The sequence below is a fragment of the Grammomys surdaster genome, unplaced genomic scaffold, assembly GCF_004785775.1.
Source record: "Grammomys surdaster isolate TR1022 unplaced genomic scaffold, NIH_TR_1.0 126118, whole genome shotgun sequence".
Classification (NCBI taxonomy): Eukaryota; Metazoa; Chordata; class Mammalia; order Rodentia; family Muridae; genus Grammomys; species Grammomys surdaster.
In genome coordinates, this window is record NW_021620926.1 from 4,388,122 (window position 1) to 4,404,970 (window position 16,849).

General features: G+C 43.3%; 2 protein-coding genes across 5 annotated transcripts in view; one reads left to right on the plus strand and one right to left on the minus strand.

The window, feature by feature from the left end:
* Positions 1–424: 424 nt before the first annotated feature.
* On the plus strand, positions 425–6,432 carry Sod1 (superoxide dismutase 1). The gene is made up of 5 exons (XM_028756405.1): positions 425–593; positions 2,380–2,476; positions 4,268–4,337; positions 5,038–5,155; positions 6,111–6,432. The coding sequence occupies exons 1-5, from the start codon at positions 522–524 to the stop codon at positions 6,216–6,218; spliced, it is 465 nt and encodes a 154-aa protein (XP_028612238.1). The 5' UTR covers positions 425–521; the 3' UTR covers positions 6,219–6,432.
* A 2,566-nt stretch (positions 6,433–8,998) lies between these two features.
* The window catches only part of Scaf4 (SR-related CTD associated factor 4), a 55,522-nt gene continuing 47,671 nt past the window's right edge, over positions 8,999–16,849 (minus strand). For all 4 annotated transcript variants that reach the window (XM_028756319.1, XM_028756322.1, XM_028756320.1 and 1 more), the window contains exon 20: positions 8,999–10,326. In XM_028756319.1, the coding sequence (XP_028612152.1) occupies positions 9,347–10,326 (980 nt within the window). In that variant the 3' untranslated portion in view covers positions 8,999–9,346. The remainder of the gene's footprint in view (positions 10,327–16,849) is intronic.

Below are 16,849 nucleotides of genomic sequence, written 5' to 3' on the forward strand. Positions count from 1 at the left end.
GAACATGGGCTTTACGCATTTTAAACATCATGAGAAAATAAAGCTGGAAATTGCACCGGGCATCCATCTTGGCGCATCCCAACTTTTACACAGCAACTGCGGCGCGCTGCTCCAAATCAAATCCTCATTTCAATCACAATCCGAGACAGAGTGGCTTCAGACCTTTCAGGCGCGCACGCGGGCCTTGCATTCTCGGTTTCCGCGGCAACTCCGCCGACGTCACAGCTAGAGGAGGATAGCGACTTTCCCCGCTCCAGTCTCAGGAACTTTCTTAGTCCGCACGCTCCAGAAACAGCCCCGCCCCCAGCGTGCCCGCGGCTAGGGAGCTCCACGAAGGGCGGGCGCAGGCCGCGAGTAGCGATTGGTTCCGTGCCAAGGTGGGCGTGGCCAGCTCAGGCGTATAAAGTCTCCGCGGCGGGAGGACCTCGGTTTGCGCCGTCGTTTCCTGCGGCGGCTTCCTTCGTCGCGTTTTCTTCTTGCTCTCCCGGGTCCCGAGGTCGCCACGAGTCTTCCAGGGAAACATGGCGATGAAGGCCGTGTGCGTGCTGAAGGGCGACGGTCCGGTGAAAGGCATCATCCGCTTCGAGCAGAAGGCAAGGCCCGGGGCGCTGGGTGCAGGCCGCGGTGACGCGGCACACCTGTGCGGGAGCACGCCACGCCCCCGCCGCGGCCTGAGCCCGCTAAGTGCTGAGTCACCGCGGCCTCCGGCGTGGGCTGGGCGCGGGCGAGGGAGGCCGGGTCGCCACGGGGCCTTCCGGGCGGGTTCCTCTCCGCGCCCAGGAGCGGTGGGGCCTGCCCGCGAGAGCGAGCTTGGCATCCGCTATCCCTCGGGGCTGCTGCTTTTCCGGTGTCCCTGTCCCACGGGCTCAGAGCCGCGTGGCTACCGGCTGCGATTGTTGTAAGAGTATTTGAACCCGGTGGTGCCAAACCGGACTGACGCAGCAGACCGCGTTTGTAGCATTTTAAAGCAAAGTCCTGAGCTGATCTATACTAGGTCAGGGTCGTGCCGCAAGGGGTAAAGAAAGAGATGGCCTTGGACAGTCGTCCGTTGCTTTGTGCTCAAGAGCTCCAGAAAGAGGTGTTTTCTACGACAGCGAGTTTCTGAGCACTTTTTTTGAAAAGTATACAGAAATATTTTCGAAAATACTGTGATTCTGCAAAAACAAATGCGTCACTAGGAAGATAGATGTGGTAAGATTTTGTCCAGATCCTTAGGGAGGTTACCACTGTTGCAGTTACCTTAATCCCGAAAGGATAGTTGATAAATGAGCGTTATGTGCTCTCTAAAGTGGTTTACATAAATGCGAAGACGACACCATAGTGAATCCAAGTGTTTCCTTTATGAGAAGGAGAACTGATAACAGCAATTTAGAGTTTTTCGTAACTAGTCTCGGTTTCAGCAGTTTCTTGGCGTTTAACATGCATTTGGTTATTTTCCTCTGTAAGTTTTTTGTTTTTGTCTTTTTCTCCTCTCCACATAATTCACTGTGAGGAGAAAGGGCTTCGTTCCCCACCGTGAGAAAGGCGAAGACCAGCTGAGTCTACCCCTGTGTCCGGGTTTCTGTCCTCCACCTTGACTGAGGAGCTTGCAGTATTCTTTTGTGACGCTGCAAACTACATATCGCTGGTGCTCTTTGTACCCGATAAAATGATAGTTAAGCATTCCAGATTGGCGGTTGTAACAACTTGGCTGTTAGAGCTGTTTGATTTAACCTATTGCCAACTTTTCAAAACCAGATTTTTCTACCCAAAGTTCATATTCCCTTATTTTTTTGGAAAAGTTGGAGATTTAAAAACAAAAAAGAAAGGTCTCAGCATGGTGTCCTTGCTTGTGGCGATTGGTTGCTTCTTGTATTTTCTCCCTGTTGCTACAATTTCTGGAGCAACACTAGTTTGAATTTTGGATGTTCTTTTCTTTTTTGTTAAGTGGCAAGTTCTCTAGATGTGGATGCCTAATGAAATTGTTTTTTAAGTAGCTCTGGTTAGACTCAAATGGATCCCCACAGGCAGTGATAGACATCACTGAATGTGGAGTGGAGAACAAGAGATCTGGGACAGCCAGTGTTCTGTAAGAGTCAAACCTGACAGTGCAGTAGCCCCTGTGCTGATCCGCTAGGTGCTTGTGAAATGCTCAGTCCAGGTGCCTGCACACATGGGATCTAGCAGCAGGTGTTCTGAGAAGACTGATAGGGAGAGGCCTAGAGCTGAGCCTGAGAGTCACCCTGTAGGAAATGGGTATACTTGGATTGGGACATAGGTTTGTTTTTCATTGTTTTGTGTCTTTTACTGTGAGTGGTAAAGCAGCAACTGCCTTGGTTCAGAAGTATTTACACTCAAACTTGATGTCTTAATTTTTGTATTTTTTTTTTTTAAATAAAGGCAAGCGGTGAACCTGTTGTGGTGTCAGGAGAAATTACAGGATTAACTGAAGGCGAGCATGGGTTCCACGTCCATCAGTATGGGGATAATACACAAGGTAGGTCTTAGGCTGCCTTAGTGACCATCTAGCTGTACCTGGCTGACCAGTGAGATAAATGGACTGAGTCAGGACCCAACTACTAACCATTTAAAACCATCAATCTTTTTTTTCTTTTTCTTTTAGCTTAAGTTAAAATAACCACTTAGGTCAACCTTGGAATGTAGCCACAGAAGTATTTTATTTTATTTAGTATCAAGTGTCGATTCCTTGAGTTTGGGAAGGCAAAGGAAGGCTTAATTGTGATAATAGCTTGACTTTAAAATACAGAAACAACAAATTAAGCACCTTGCTTATTTTGGGTAATCCTGAGGTGTTTGGAGCTGGGATTGAGGGTGGGTCTAAGGACAGCCATGCCTCTGCATGAGATGCATAGTGGGACAGAAGTGACAGAAACTGATGATTCAATATAAATGCTTAGAGTAAGATTTATTTTCTCTATTTGGGATTAGAATCAAGTCATCAAAAAGTGCCTTAAACTGCGTTTTGTGAACTTTTCCCATATTGGAGTAATGTGAATTTGTTTACAATCTGTTAAGAGCCTCATTCATGTTGCTAGAGCCTTTTCTTCCTTTCCCCTCCCTCCTTCTCCCCTGCTTTCCTCTCCTCACCACGTAGCCCACTTTGGCCTGGAATTTGTGCTGGAGCTTAGACCATTTAGTTTCCTGTGTTGGGTTCCCACATCCCCCTTTAGTCTCATGAGTGCTGGGTTAAAGGCATGTACCATCAACCTGTCTACGGTTACTTATGATTAGGTGTGACCCATTCTGATAATTACTAAAGTTCCCCCAAGTTGCTTTGCCTCTGGCCTGGTAGCTTTGATTTGTTAAACTCCTTCCAGAATCCTGCCCTGTACCTATTCCCTTGGTCTGGGTAGAAGTTGTAAACAATGGAAAGTCCTACATATGAAAGGACTTACTGAATTGTTGAGTTGTACCTTGTGACTGACACATCCCTTAGCCCACATGAGTAGTGCTGGTTACACCTTGAGTTGAAAAGGACCACAGCTGGGGCTGGAGAGATGGCTCAGTGGTTAAGAGCACTGACTGCTCTTGCAGAGGTCCCGAGTTCAATTCCCAGCAACCACATGGTGGCTTACAACCATCTGTAATGGGGCTTGATGCCCTCTTCTGGTGTGTCTGAAGACAGCTACACCAGTGAGTACACTGTACTCATCGAAGGAAGGAAGGAAGGAAGGAAGGAAGGAAGGAAGGAAGGAAGGAAGGAAGGAAGGAAGGAGCGAGCGAGCCAGCCAGCCTTGGCCCTTGGGAATAATCCATTTAACAATCTGCCTGCCCCAAGTAAAAGATAAGTGAGCTGTTTGGTGGCATATGGTCTTGAAAGAAAATTGTTTTTTATCATGAAGTTATGCTTCCTTCTTAAAAGCCAAGATCTTTAAATGTGGGACTTTCATTTTATAAGTGCCATTGAAGATTGCATCTGTTCCAGTTACAAGGAAGGAACCAGAGCCAGGCATGCTGTGACGCTACCATGGTTCTAGCACTTGGAAGGCTAAGTTGAGAGGGTCATACGTTACAGACATCCTGGGCTGAAGTAGTGAGACCCCTGTCTCAAAACTCAGAAGACAAACAAAAAGGAAAATGTGACAGTCTAGAGAAAAAAATGGTAGCTTGAGAATGTAAGGCTATTTATACCTGGGTACTGCTTCCTGTTTTTATCGCTCCAGCACATACCAGGTCGATGTTTGCTGTGTTGGAAGTTGTAAGAATGCCTGTGTTGTTACATACAGCGGTTTACTTCATAATCTGACTACTGGTTTCTGGTAAATAGGCTGTACCAGTGCAGGACCTCATTTTAATCCTCACTCTAAGAAACATGGCGGTCCAGCGGATGAAGAGAGGTGAGCAGTATGCTTCGTATGCATGGTGGTGGAGAGGGGTCTGTGGAGGACACCGTTAAGACAGAGCTGTGTGCTCTCCCTACCTCTGCTGTTGTATGTTTCCATTCACTCAACTCCCACATCCCCAAATGCTAGAATAGTTTGTATTGGGTGAAGGAGCTGACAAATATGGACTCTTAAAGTGATTTGGTTTTGTAGCATTTATTGAAGATGAACTAATACAAGTGCCAAAAGGAACCAATACAGAAAATATCATGGATAACAGTACTATCAGTCACTAGCAAAGTAAATCATTGTATAATAGGATACTAATGCAGATAATGAAAACTAGTTGAGACTCCATTTGTATGAAAAACCTTAGGAAAGTCCTAAATTTAAAGGAGGGCTAGCTTGTTTTTTAGAATGGAGGCCTGGGAGCAAACCTTTGCTAACTCAGGAGCTGACAGACATCCTTTGCTAAAGTCCCAGACCATGACTCTTCTCAGAGCACTACTTTAGACTTTAAAAGCTGTGTGTTAAGGGATCCTAGCTGCCTGTTTTGACCTTGTCAGTCCGGAAAAGCCATCAGAGCTGATAATGTATGTGCACTTCTTCATCTACTCATATGTATTGACTTAGTCAGATGTTAATTTAGCTGTTGAAGTCTGTTGATGTGAAGCAGACATGAGTGCTCATCCACCTGATGCTGTTTTAATGTTAGGCATGTTGGAGACCTGGGCAATGTGACTGCTGGAAAGGACGGTGTGGCCAATGTGTCCATTGAAGATCGTGTAATCTCACTCTCAGGAGAGCATTCCATCATTGGCCGTACAATGGTGGTAAGTTTTCATACAAGGATCTACATGGAATTTCTTCTAACATAGTTATGTACCTCTCCATGACTTCATGGTGGTTAAACTAGTTTCTAAAGAATCACATAAATTGTTAAAGAGGTCAGAATAGGGAAAAGTTCTTTTATTGGATGTAATAGTGAAGAGTTAATTTGCCTAGGTCAGTTAAGAACACTGTTCTGCTGAAATGCAGTAGAAAGCAGGTTACATTTGATCAGACTGGATCTGAGTTGAGGATACAATAGTCTTTAGTCTAAAACAGCCGGATTTTCTTGCCATGATTGCCCCCCCTTACAGTTAAACATTTCGTTGAGTCTAAAATCTGCGATGGATGACAGTATTCAAGTCTGTAGGTTATCGCTTGGTTACCATATGGGAGCCGTCTTCCCAAGTTACCCTCGGGAGATGAATCTGGTTCATGCAGAACACCAAGTAGTAAAGGCTCCTGCCCACCTCAGGCAGCTAACTTTTCAGTAGGCACTTCCTTTCAGTTGACCCTTTATCCTTAGAATTTTCTTCAGCCCTATTGGTGAAGCAGAACAATCATTCATAAATGTTCTAAAAATAAAATTTAAAATCTTGTTGCTAAGTAAAGATATTCAGAATTGCCTCTTATGTGTAGGCCTATAGTTCATTCAACTATATGAGATTTTCATAGAGAAATTTGTAAGAATAACTACTATATTGTGAGGGTGTGGGGGAGGGGCTAAGATTGGCATGTGCCTGGTAGTTAATTGAGTCCTTAGTATTTCATCTAGAAATAGCCACTAGCAAGAAAAAACTTAGTAGTCTGCTCTTAACTGCTAGTATAAGTATTAGCTTACTAATTTACTGATAGATTTGAACATTTTCTCATGTAAGTGGTCGTTTTAAGTCTGTAGTATTGCTGAGAAGTGCTAATTATTTGGTTGCCCAAACCTAAATGTTCTAATTCTTTTCAAAGGTCCATGAGAAACAAGACGACTTGGGCAAAGGTGGAAATGAAGAAAGTACAAAGACTGGAAATGCTGGGAGCCGCTTGGCTTGTGGTGTGATTGGGATTGCCCAGTAAACATTCCCTGTGTGGTCTGAGTCTCAAACTCACCTGCTGTCCTGCTAAACTGTAGAAAAAACCAAACCATTAAACTGTAATCTTAACAGTTGTAACTGTGTGACTCCTTTGACTGCACTGGGACTTACAATGAGAACTGATTGAGGATGCTTGGGGGATGTTTATAGCTTACTGAATGTGTACAACTCACTGAATTAAAATGTTTGTTTCTGTGCCTTTCTGTATTTTGTTGGACTACTTGGGTGTTAAGCTGAAATTCTCATTCAAGCCTGTGCATAAACATCATGTGTGGCACTTATTCTGAGCCCATTATACAAAAAATTTTCTAAGTTAGCTCTATACATTGAACGTGAACAGCAGACTCAATGATGCTAACTCACATAGTATTTGATTTTGAAAGTGTTTTATGTGATACCATCAAAATGATGGGTGGTAGTCCAAACCAAATTTGAGGAGAAAATTTCCTGCCCTAAAATTTCAGTATTATCAGGGAAATTACTGAAAGCTCTCTTCAAAAATTCAGAGTACTTAACCTTATATTTTAAAATTGTATTAGAATTAGATGTCATGATTTAAGAAAAAGCCCTTTGGTAAACTTGTATCAAACTCATAAAAGGCAAATATGTAGCCTCAGCTAGCCAAGTTTAATACCACCTCTGTTGTTTTAAGGTTGGCACTCAGAAAACACAGTAGCACTGGGAGGTGAAACCAAGGTTGACCAGAGCTGCTGGATTTTTACTGCCCCTGTTAGTGAAATCAAGTGCCTTTTAAAGGAAATACAGGCTTGTGATTATATGGAATAGTTCAGTTTCTGACAAATTGGGTGTAAGCCATAGTCCTCATTGATAATTTTTCAAATTTTTCAAAAAAGAGACAGCTAAATTGGAAAAGGACAAAATTTGGCGTGTCCCAGCTTAAAATTTTTAAGTTTAAATTTCCAATTTAAGATTGTTCATAAGGAATGCATTCGTAGGTAGTTTTGTTGAAGTTTGAGGTAAATCCTATGAAGTCGATTTCCTTAATGGAGTTTTGATGTGGGGGGGTGACTCAATGCAGACTAACTTGGGAAGCATCTGGTGTCATCACAAACTCATTTCTCAGTATTTTTAGTTGGAAATACAAGCTGCAAGTCTGTCCTTGGACAGATGTGTGTTTATGATCTTCACAGAAACATTCTAGTAAGAACTTAAAAGCCTAAGTAGGGTCACCATAAAGCCAAAACCTGGTACAGCTACAGACATGTCCCCATCATTAGGAAGATCTTAGATTTAAATGTCAAGTGGGAGCATACAAAAAGGAACTTCTCAGTGCCCTAAAGCTAAGTTAGTTTGATAATTTTTGTTTGTTTAACCTAGCACCTTGTAGTTTTAAAATCACACTTTTAGGGTGTGTGCAGTAAGAGGAAGACAGGTTCATGTTCTTCTACCTTTTTTTGTCCCTGGGATCAAACAGGCCATCAGGGTTGGCAGAAAGTGTCTTTACTGGCCAAGTCATCTTGTCTTTTAATGTAATTTATGCAAAGAATGTCCAGACTGTAAATAAGAGGTTCTCAACTTGTGGGTCGTGACCCCTTTGGGGTTGTATAGCGTATATTTTGCCTATCAGATATTTACAATTCATAACAGTAGCCAAAATTAGTTATAAAATAGCAACAAAAATAATTTTATGGTTGGGGGCCAGTACAACATGAACTGTATTAGAGGGTCACAGCATTAGGTTAAGAACCTAATTTTAGGTCACAGAAGGTTAAGATCCACTGCTGTAAATAAATACCTAACATTTTTAAGTCCCTGACATTTTAAGTCCCCACCATCACCACTACCACCACCCTCTTTCTTTTTGGTTTTTTCAGACAGGGTTTCTCTGTGTATAGCTTTGGCTGTCCTGGAATTCACTCTGTAGACCAGGCTGGCCTTGAATTCACAAGAGATCCACTTGCCTCTGTGTCCTGAGGGCTGGGATTAAAGGTGTGTGCCACCACCATCTAGTAAAAATCATTTGGGTAAACTTTTTTTGGTTTCTTGAGACAGAGTTTGTGTAGCTCCCTGGCTGTCCCGAACTTGCTCTGTAGACCAGGCTGGTCTTGAATTCAGAGATCCACCTGTCTTTGCCTTTGCTGGGATTAAAGATGTGCACTAATACCCACTGGGCTCAGACAACACATTTTTTTATGTCAGTGCTTTTCATCAATATTACTAGAGTCTTGGTTTGGCTTCAGATGTAGTAGCAAAAGTTGAGTGTACTTCTTGGGCTATTGAAGATGGTAAAGGCAAGAGGCAAAGCTTAAAAGAAATGCTATACTGTACTTAGTCTATAAAAAGGTTTCTGGTTGCAAACGTTAACACTGACCTCATTTTACACCTTGGAAATTCCAATGGGATGATTATAAACAACACATTCAACCTTCTAAGTAAGTAGTGCCCAAGCAATTAAGTAATTTGTAGCATAATGTAGGGAATCCAATTATTTCTCCTAACAAATTTCTCTTTTACAAATTAATTAGGGCAACATTTCCACAAAGCCAAGAGGGGAAAAAAAAAAACTGACTTGCAAACACAAATTTCTTAGTTGAACATTAAGACCACTAACCTTATGATCAAAATACTAAAAGTCAAAAGAATAAAACTCCAAGTATTGGCAATATACTACATAAGTATCGCTTTTTCCCCATCAAAGAAGTCTAACTCAGACTCCAACAATTATTAACAAACAGCTCAATCTTTGATGGTTAACATCCGTTCCATCTTAATGCAGTGTATGAAGAATAGCACACATTAAAGTTTGTTACGAAAATAGAGTTTATTAAAAACATCCCTATTGTTTGAGGAGCTTTTCACCGTTACCTTGTCTTAAATTAAAAAAAAAAAAAAATAGAGAGCACTTCTAATTAGGATTTGTAAACTTTTAAAAGTCAAAACTTTTAAAAAGTTACAGCAAAAAAAGGGTAATATATCTTCAGTATTTTTGTTATTTTGTGGCTATTTTTAAATAGAAGGAAAGCAATCAGATTGCTTACAATCCCCACCGACTACTGTGGGGTGATGCAGCAGGAGCAAATATTATACAGCATCTGTACACCTCACGTTCTACACCCAAGTGTCACTGTCACATTCTGTCAAATCCAGTCTCTAGCGAGGAGCCTCTGCTGCTGAGCCAGAATCCTTCTCAGGTTCAACGGATGAGGTAGCCTCAGCAGGTGACTCTTCAGGTTTTACCACCGTGGCCATGGCCTCCCCCTTATTAAGTTCTGAAACAGTGTCTGTATTTCCCACTTGGCTAAGGGGAGGTTCGACAGCTTTGTTACCACCTGCCCTATCTGCTACCTCGTGCTTCTCCTTTCCTCGATTTTCTTCCTTCTCTCTACGGGACTCTCTATCTCTAGAATCCCTGTCTCTGTCCCGATGCCCACTAGAGCGTCTACTTCTCTCTTCCAAGTCTCTGTGTCTGTCCCGGTCAGGGCTCCTCCTTCCCCACTCTCTCCTGTCACGGTTACTATTATCTCTATCGTCATTACGGCTCCCATACCGTTCCCGGTCATTTTCCACCCTACTTCCAAAAGATCTTCTTCCAAACCTTTCTTGGTCTCTACCTGAGTTGAACTGCTGCCTGTTATCATTTCTAAACTGCTGTGGCTGCTGCTGGGCTGGCGCTGGTGGCTGGGACGGTGCTGGCTGCTGGGATGGTGACTGCTGTGGTGGCTGCTGCGGTTGCTGCTGCTGCTGCTGCTGGGGCTGAGGCTGGGGCTGCTGCTGCTGCTGCTGCTGTGGTTGTTGCTGCCTTCCATCTCTGTCTTCTGATCCTCCTGGGCCTGGCCCTGGGCCCCCAAGCCCTGGCATTCCACCAGGCCTAACAAAGGGGCCATGTGGTGGAAAGGGCCCTTTCATTCCATGAGGTGGGGGCATAGCAAAGCCCCCTGGTCCTGGTGGCGGACCCCTGTGCATCATGTGAGGTGGCATGGGCCGAGGTGGCATCATAGGAAACCGTTGCAAATGTGGTGGAGGCATCCCTGGGGGGCGCTGGAGTGGGATCAGGCCGGGTCTGGCACCAAGAAGACCAGTAGAGGGTGCCTGAAGCCCAATTACAGGACCGGGGGCAACGCCTTGAGTGCCTGAAAGAGAACGCAAATGAAAACTGTAAATGTCCTCTACTTGGAGCTGTTGCCTGGGGACCTGTAAAGAAAAATTAAATCCAGTCTTAAGTCAGTTACACTCTGACCTAAGTCATGCTGACCTAACCCTACATTAGCCAGGAACTAAGGCTCACGATTTAGGCAACCATTACAGACAGAGGACAAAAAATACTGAGACACAATTATGATTTTGCAATTTCTGTCAGTTGTCTTCTCTAGCAGCCCTCCTCAGAAGTTGTTTTACCAACACTTAAGACGTCTAAGCATGTCTCACTCTGCTATTTTCAGTGAGATAAAGGAAGGCCTGCACTCACTGTCACCTACTTAAGACAGAATGGTATGCTCAGTGTCCTCTCATCCCAAGCTTACAATCCGTTTTCATGTCTTAATGTCCCTACCGTCAAGAGGCCAGAGACTTGGAACATCCTGTTAGACTGCTCCATGCAGTTACTATACAACATGCACCACTATTCTAGGACAGACAATACAATGGTCCATACACATGTAAAACTTATTTTCATTTCTTTTCCTAAGCACCATGTAAAGTGTAAATCATTAGGCCAACATGACTGCAGGATCACGTGGGATCCTCAGCCACACAGCTACTCCTCTTCCTAAGACTGACAAACTGGTACTGTCTACAAAGTCACACTCACTCACTGCCTTTCGTCCTGGTTTGCAGGGCAGCCTGCTCATTCTGACTCAAGAATCCTATAAGCTCAACAACCCAGCACTTAGGTAAAGGAAGGATTTATTTTGGTCCTGATCTGTAGGCATTAAATCTCTCTCTCCAAATACAAAGACCAAATGGCACTATGATCAAAACGAATGATTCGGATAATCTAGAAGGGTGCAGACAGCAAAGGGCAATAGTCATGTCTTTGCCCATGTACCACAGAAACGTCTGACAAAGTTATGGTTTATGACCACCTGCTGACAATGGTCAGAAGTGCCTGTGTGACAGAAACACATCGTAATTTTAGGTTTACAAGTGGAGTCAACTTACATCATCTACCCATTGCAGGGAATTAGTAAAGTACGTCCTGTAAATCCTACATTTTCTGCATGGACAGTCAGTACTAAGGGTGAACCACAATTCCCGTTCCAGTTCCCACGTCCCATTGAGCCAATGTCTGGCTAGACTAAATCACTCAATGTATGAAACATCAGCTTAAAATACTGTAGACTCAGAGGCGTGGAGCCACAGTACGGACTTAAGCAACAAGGTCCTATGAGTGCAGGAAGATGAGCATTTCTCAGGGATTACTTCTGACATCCACTGGAGTACTCCAAGAAGGGGAAGGTACTGCCTGCCACTTTAGATGGTAAAACTCAGTGGCTGCTCAATAACTGCGGACACTGCTACTCCACACACTCTGTTTAAACACAACAATTACGCTTTAAAGCCATTTAGTAGCTGAGAAGAACTTAAAGCCAATCAAACTCCCAGTGTGCAGCTATGCACCATGAGGTGGGTAAGTATGGCAAGGACTTTCAGAAATGTCCTGAGAAAATCCTAGCTAACCACTAGATTACCAGCCTGACTAAGGCCAAAATACTCAAGTGGCAAATTTAGAATTCTTAGTATCCTGGGAATATGTCACACAAAACCCCCTAAGGTACACCATTCCTCTCATGTAACAGGGTCCCCTTACATAAAATCGGCCCAGCACTGGCTAGGCCCAAGGCATAGGCTAGAGGAACCAAAAACACCATTAGACTTGACTTTGCTATTATCTTTTATTAGAAAGTTTATTTGCAAGAATTAAGGATTGATGCTTAATTTAGGTTGGTTTGACATCTTCCAGTGCTCACTGTAGGTTCACTGGAACGATCTCAAAATACTCTCACTATTCAGAAAAGTCTGAGAAAGCAAAGCCATTCCTGCAGGGCAATGGGGAGGTCCTTAACCACCAACCTGACTGGGAGTGGAAATACAAGACCAATCTCACACCACAGAAAAGGTAAACTGAAATTCTTTCCTAACATAAGCCAGTCCCTAGGACTATTCTCATAAATCCTTCACAGGATGGATTTGACGATTTGCAAGAATAAACTGGGCCAATGGTAATCATGTATTTAAAACGCCCACAAAGTGAAATTAAGGGAAAAAAAAAACCTTTGTCCAATCTATTGCATAGGTATGAATGTTTGCATTTGGCATTTGCTCTAAATATTATACAACCAATGTTGGGAAAACATGTCAGCTGGGACGTCCTCTTAAGATGTTTAAAGCTTCCCCCCTTTACTACAGCTCCTTTTTTTTTTGCTATTTTTACAGTAAAACCACACTACTTCTGAAGGATATAATCAAAATGTAGAAGGTAAAGCCTGTAATAGGCACACAGGCAGAAAAATGCTAACTCTTTCCAGGTAATCTTTAGGCCAGCATTACACATCAGTGAACTATAGAAAAGATATGTAAAATAAGACACATAAACGGCAATTAGGTTTATCTAGAGTAAGCTGTGCAGCATCCCTAAGTTATGTAGTTATAAACTTTTAAAAAAGCAACTACTTAATACACCAAATTTTACTATGAACTCACTCAGGTTTGGGAGCTTAAACCAAATCTTCTTTTCAATTCCAACTGCTAAAGATGCCACAGCAAGATGGTGACGGTACAGAAAGGTGGGGCTGACAGACAACGGGGACTTAGATGGGAACATAGAAGAAGTCTGGGCAAGGGAAACTTGTGACTGGGCAAAGGAACAACCTGGGAAAAGCTTAGTACTCCAGTGAGGCAGGGGTGCTCACTGTTCAAGAGAACTGCAGGAGGATGACCTTGGCTGCCGAGAGCAGACCCCCCTCTACAGACAGACCAGGTGGGCCAAGGCAATGCAGGGACCTGGACTGTCATGATAAATAACCTGGTCGTGGCCTAATTAATAAAAGAGACCAGAGTGGGATCCTAAGCAGATGAATGATCCTGTTTGTTCTGAAAAAAACTTTCTGCTAAGTGGTGTACAGAAAGCAAAGAGGGTCATACCATTGGAGTAGTGGTTAGGTTTTTACCCTCAAGAATTTCAGAAAGACAATAGGCTAAACTGTAAGTCAGGAACTAGGGTAGGAGACACTGAGAACAGCTAGTGGGCAGGACTGAGTCTGGCAGTAAGACACACTGACCTCTGCATGAATGAAGGTGTCGCTGCAAGATCAAGAACAATGAGATCATGCAGCACATCATGTTTGCACTCCGGGCTCAGCAGCACAGAACTACAGCAGTAATATTGGCCAAATGGAGAAAGATCTTAGACCTGAGAAAGCTACACATCACACACACTTTAGAAACTTCTAGTAAAATGTTTGGGAGAGATTGAAAACAAAGGAAAAAAAATCCAAATGCCTGCCTGTAATCCCAGAACTCAGAATGTGGAGGCAGGAGGATGGTAGGCTCCAGGATAGCCAGGGTTAGAAAGCAAGACTGGGGTGAGGTAGAGGTGGTATCAACCAAACAAAAACTGAAGTTAAACCCAAAACAACCGCATTTCCTAACGATCTCCAAAATGGCCACTTCAGTTAAATCACAGATACTGCCTTGGCAGAAGAGATATATGGAAGGGCTCACGGGTAGACGGTAGGCTGCCAATCCACAGGCAGAAATTTCTGAGGGTGAAAAGGCCACATGAACACAGGGGATTTCAGGTGAGGCCCACAGAGGGATCTCCAAGAGCAGAGATGAGGGCCAGGAGAGCAAGTACATAAAGCAGAGAAGCGGATCCTCCATTTCTACTTGGCCAACCGGGTCTTCCACTTCACTGGAAATGCAGACATTTGATAGGTATTTCCAGCCACTGCCCACCTCTAGCAGGTAAGGGAGGCTTCATCATCAGTAATTCTCAACTCACATTCAGGCCACCCTGCCCATGCTCCTCTCTCAGACTGTGTTCTCAACAACCCGAATCCCTGCAGGCCTACACCTCAATGTCCCCTCAGTCCTTGATTCTCCTCATCATAGCTACCTAGAAAAGCCCCAACACTGGTGGGAATTTTTTTAAAAAAATTGTGACATTTGGGACTGATCATAGGCCCTTCTCACTGAGCCACACACACTTTGACCCCCAATATTCATTTTAAATGTGGGTCTACGCATGGCTGCAAGTCACTCCAACCCCAAGTATTCTGACTGGCCTCCTCCAGAGATTTCTTAAATACAAGAACAAGTGTTCTCCTCTGCCTAGCAACCTTACATTTTCCCAGCACACGCTGCCAAATTCAGAGTATCCATTTCATAGGCTGCTGTTTCTCCTCAGTCAGTTCATTTTTAGTTGATTCACTTCATAACTTTATTAAGATAAAATTTCCACATTCTCTAATGTGCTCATACAAAAACTTAAAGCCAATGGTTTGGCATGTATCCTGGAAAGAAAGCCTGCTCCATTAACTGGCATCTCCCTCCCCCAGCCCAGCCCGCCCAGCTACTTTTCATTTCTATGAACTTGCCTGTTAACCAACATTTCATAGAATGGAATCATACAAGGTCATACAATACGTAGTCCTTTGAGTGGCTCCTTCCACTTGGCATTTTTCCAAGATTCATCCAAGTTGTGTAGCACAAATAAGTACTTCATTTCTTATTATCAAATAATCTTCTATTATGTGAACACATCATTTTCCATTTATATTGTACTTGGTTTTTGCAAAACAACGCTTTGTTCTTGTTTTCTTGCACCTGTGACAGTTAGGTCCATTCACTCCTCCCAATTAACCTACTGCACACTTCTTTCATGTATCAGTTTTTCCAGAATCACCCACTATCTACAAATAAAAACAAAGATAACTCCCTTTCTCTGCCATCTTTCAGCATTCAACCACATGTGTTCCTATGAAATAACTTTCCCCAGGGATTTAAACCCAGCTATGTCTACAGCCATCTCATTACCCCATTCTCTCCTGTCTCTACATGACCAAACTCATCATTCCAAGAGCCTTCATTTTCTTAAGGGCTAACGCCAAAGGCTCAGCACTTTGTTCTCTGAGGTAGCATCTTGCTACTTGCTACAGGTTGGTCTAAAACTTAGGATCTTCCTGCTTCTATGTCCTGGGTTTTAGGATTCCAGCCCTAAGCCACCACAGCAAGATTTAGGAATTTTCAGCCATCGATGGCACTTGGGAGCTCATCTCTTCCCCTTTGCTTTTGCATGGCTTCTAAAATACTTCCCTGTGTTCTAGACCACTGGTTATGTTTTCACTACCCTCTGCTGGACAAAATAGTGTAAGAGTGGCTTGAAATGGCAGACTCCCACTAGAACAAGCTTACCTTGACTTAATCCTAACAACTATAGCTATGGGACCTTAGCTTACTTCTTATGCTTCAGTTTCTCCAGCAACTGATTAAATTATAACTGCTTAGAGCTGCCAGATAGAAATGTCTTCAGCTGTCGGCAGCTTATTTTCAACTATGAAATGTTTAAAGATTCTAGAGCTATGCCTGTTTATCAATTCTGTTTCTATAATCCTAAAGACATGGCATATTATCTTCATGGCATTTGAATGTATCCCTATAATTTATCCAGTCTATTTGTAAAACACCCCTCCCCAACACACACACACACACCTCACAATGGCTACCACCCATTCTTGCAGATCTGATCATCTCAAGAATAAAGTCACAGCACCAACTACTCACATACACGTGACACATGTACACATTTGATTCTTTTCACACGGCATACTTAAGAAGTGGGACAGTCCTAGAGGGCCTACCTTTAAAATGCATCCAGACCACAAACTGCTGTACCATCCATATGGGCCTGTTGTTCTCTTACCAGCTCCAAGTCTGTTCCTTATAAAAGGTTTAGAACCCAGTACTATTTCCATTACACACCCAATTGCCACAACGTTCCCTACATTCATCTGCAGTCTCTCTGAGACTGCTCTATTCCAGCTCTACCAGTCCCTTGCGGTTCCTCAAGGCAAATCAAGTTGCTTCTTAATCCAAGTTGCCTTTCACTGGTGTACCTGAAATGCCAGATTTCAGTACTTACGTGCCTTATTTTCCTTTATCCTCTACTTGGGTTTCTTTCTCAAAGCTACTTCCTGCAAATGCCCACTCTGGTCATCTTATTGACAATGGTGAATTTCAGTATCTTAACCCACTAACATACCTCTACTTTCTTCTCTCTTCAGTGCAAGGGCTCCATGTGATAGTAATTATTTTTCACAGGAATAGACACACTAGGGAGGCAGAGCTCACTTTGTCCACCCTGCTCTCCCTAGCACCTGGAAGGATACTTGGTACAGAGTAGGTCCTCAGTAGACATGGACCCATGAGTAACACTCATATTTGGATGGTGGTTACAGAGTGGTGAACAATCTTATTGACAAGATATTTCCCCTAATGAGAGTAGAGGCTACAGGTACCAAAGTGGTGAATCTTTTCAACATAAACCCTGGAGATCCTGAACTTTGAAACCATTGTATCCTTCCCCCACCCCCTCATCGTCTTTTTACGATTCCTAACTACAACTGTCTATCAGTTTTGTTTTTTTTTAACTTTGAC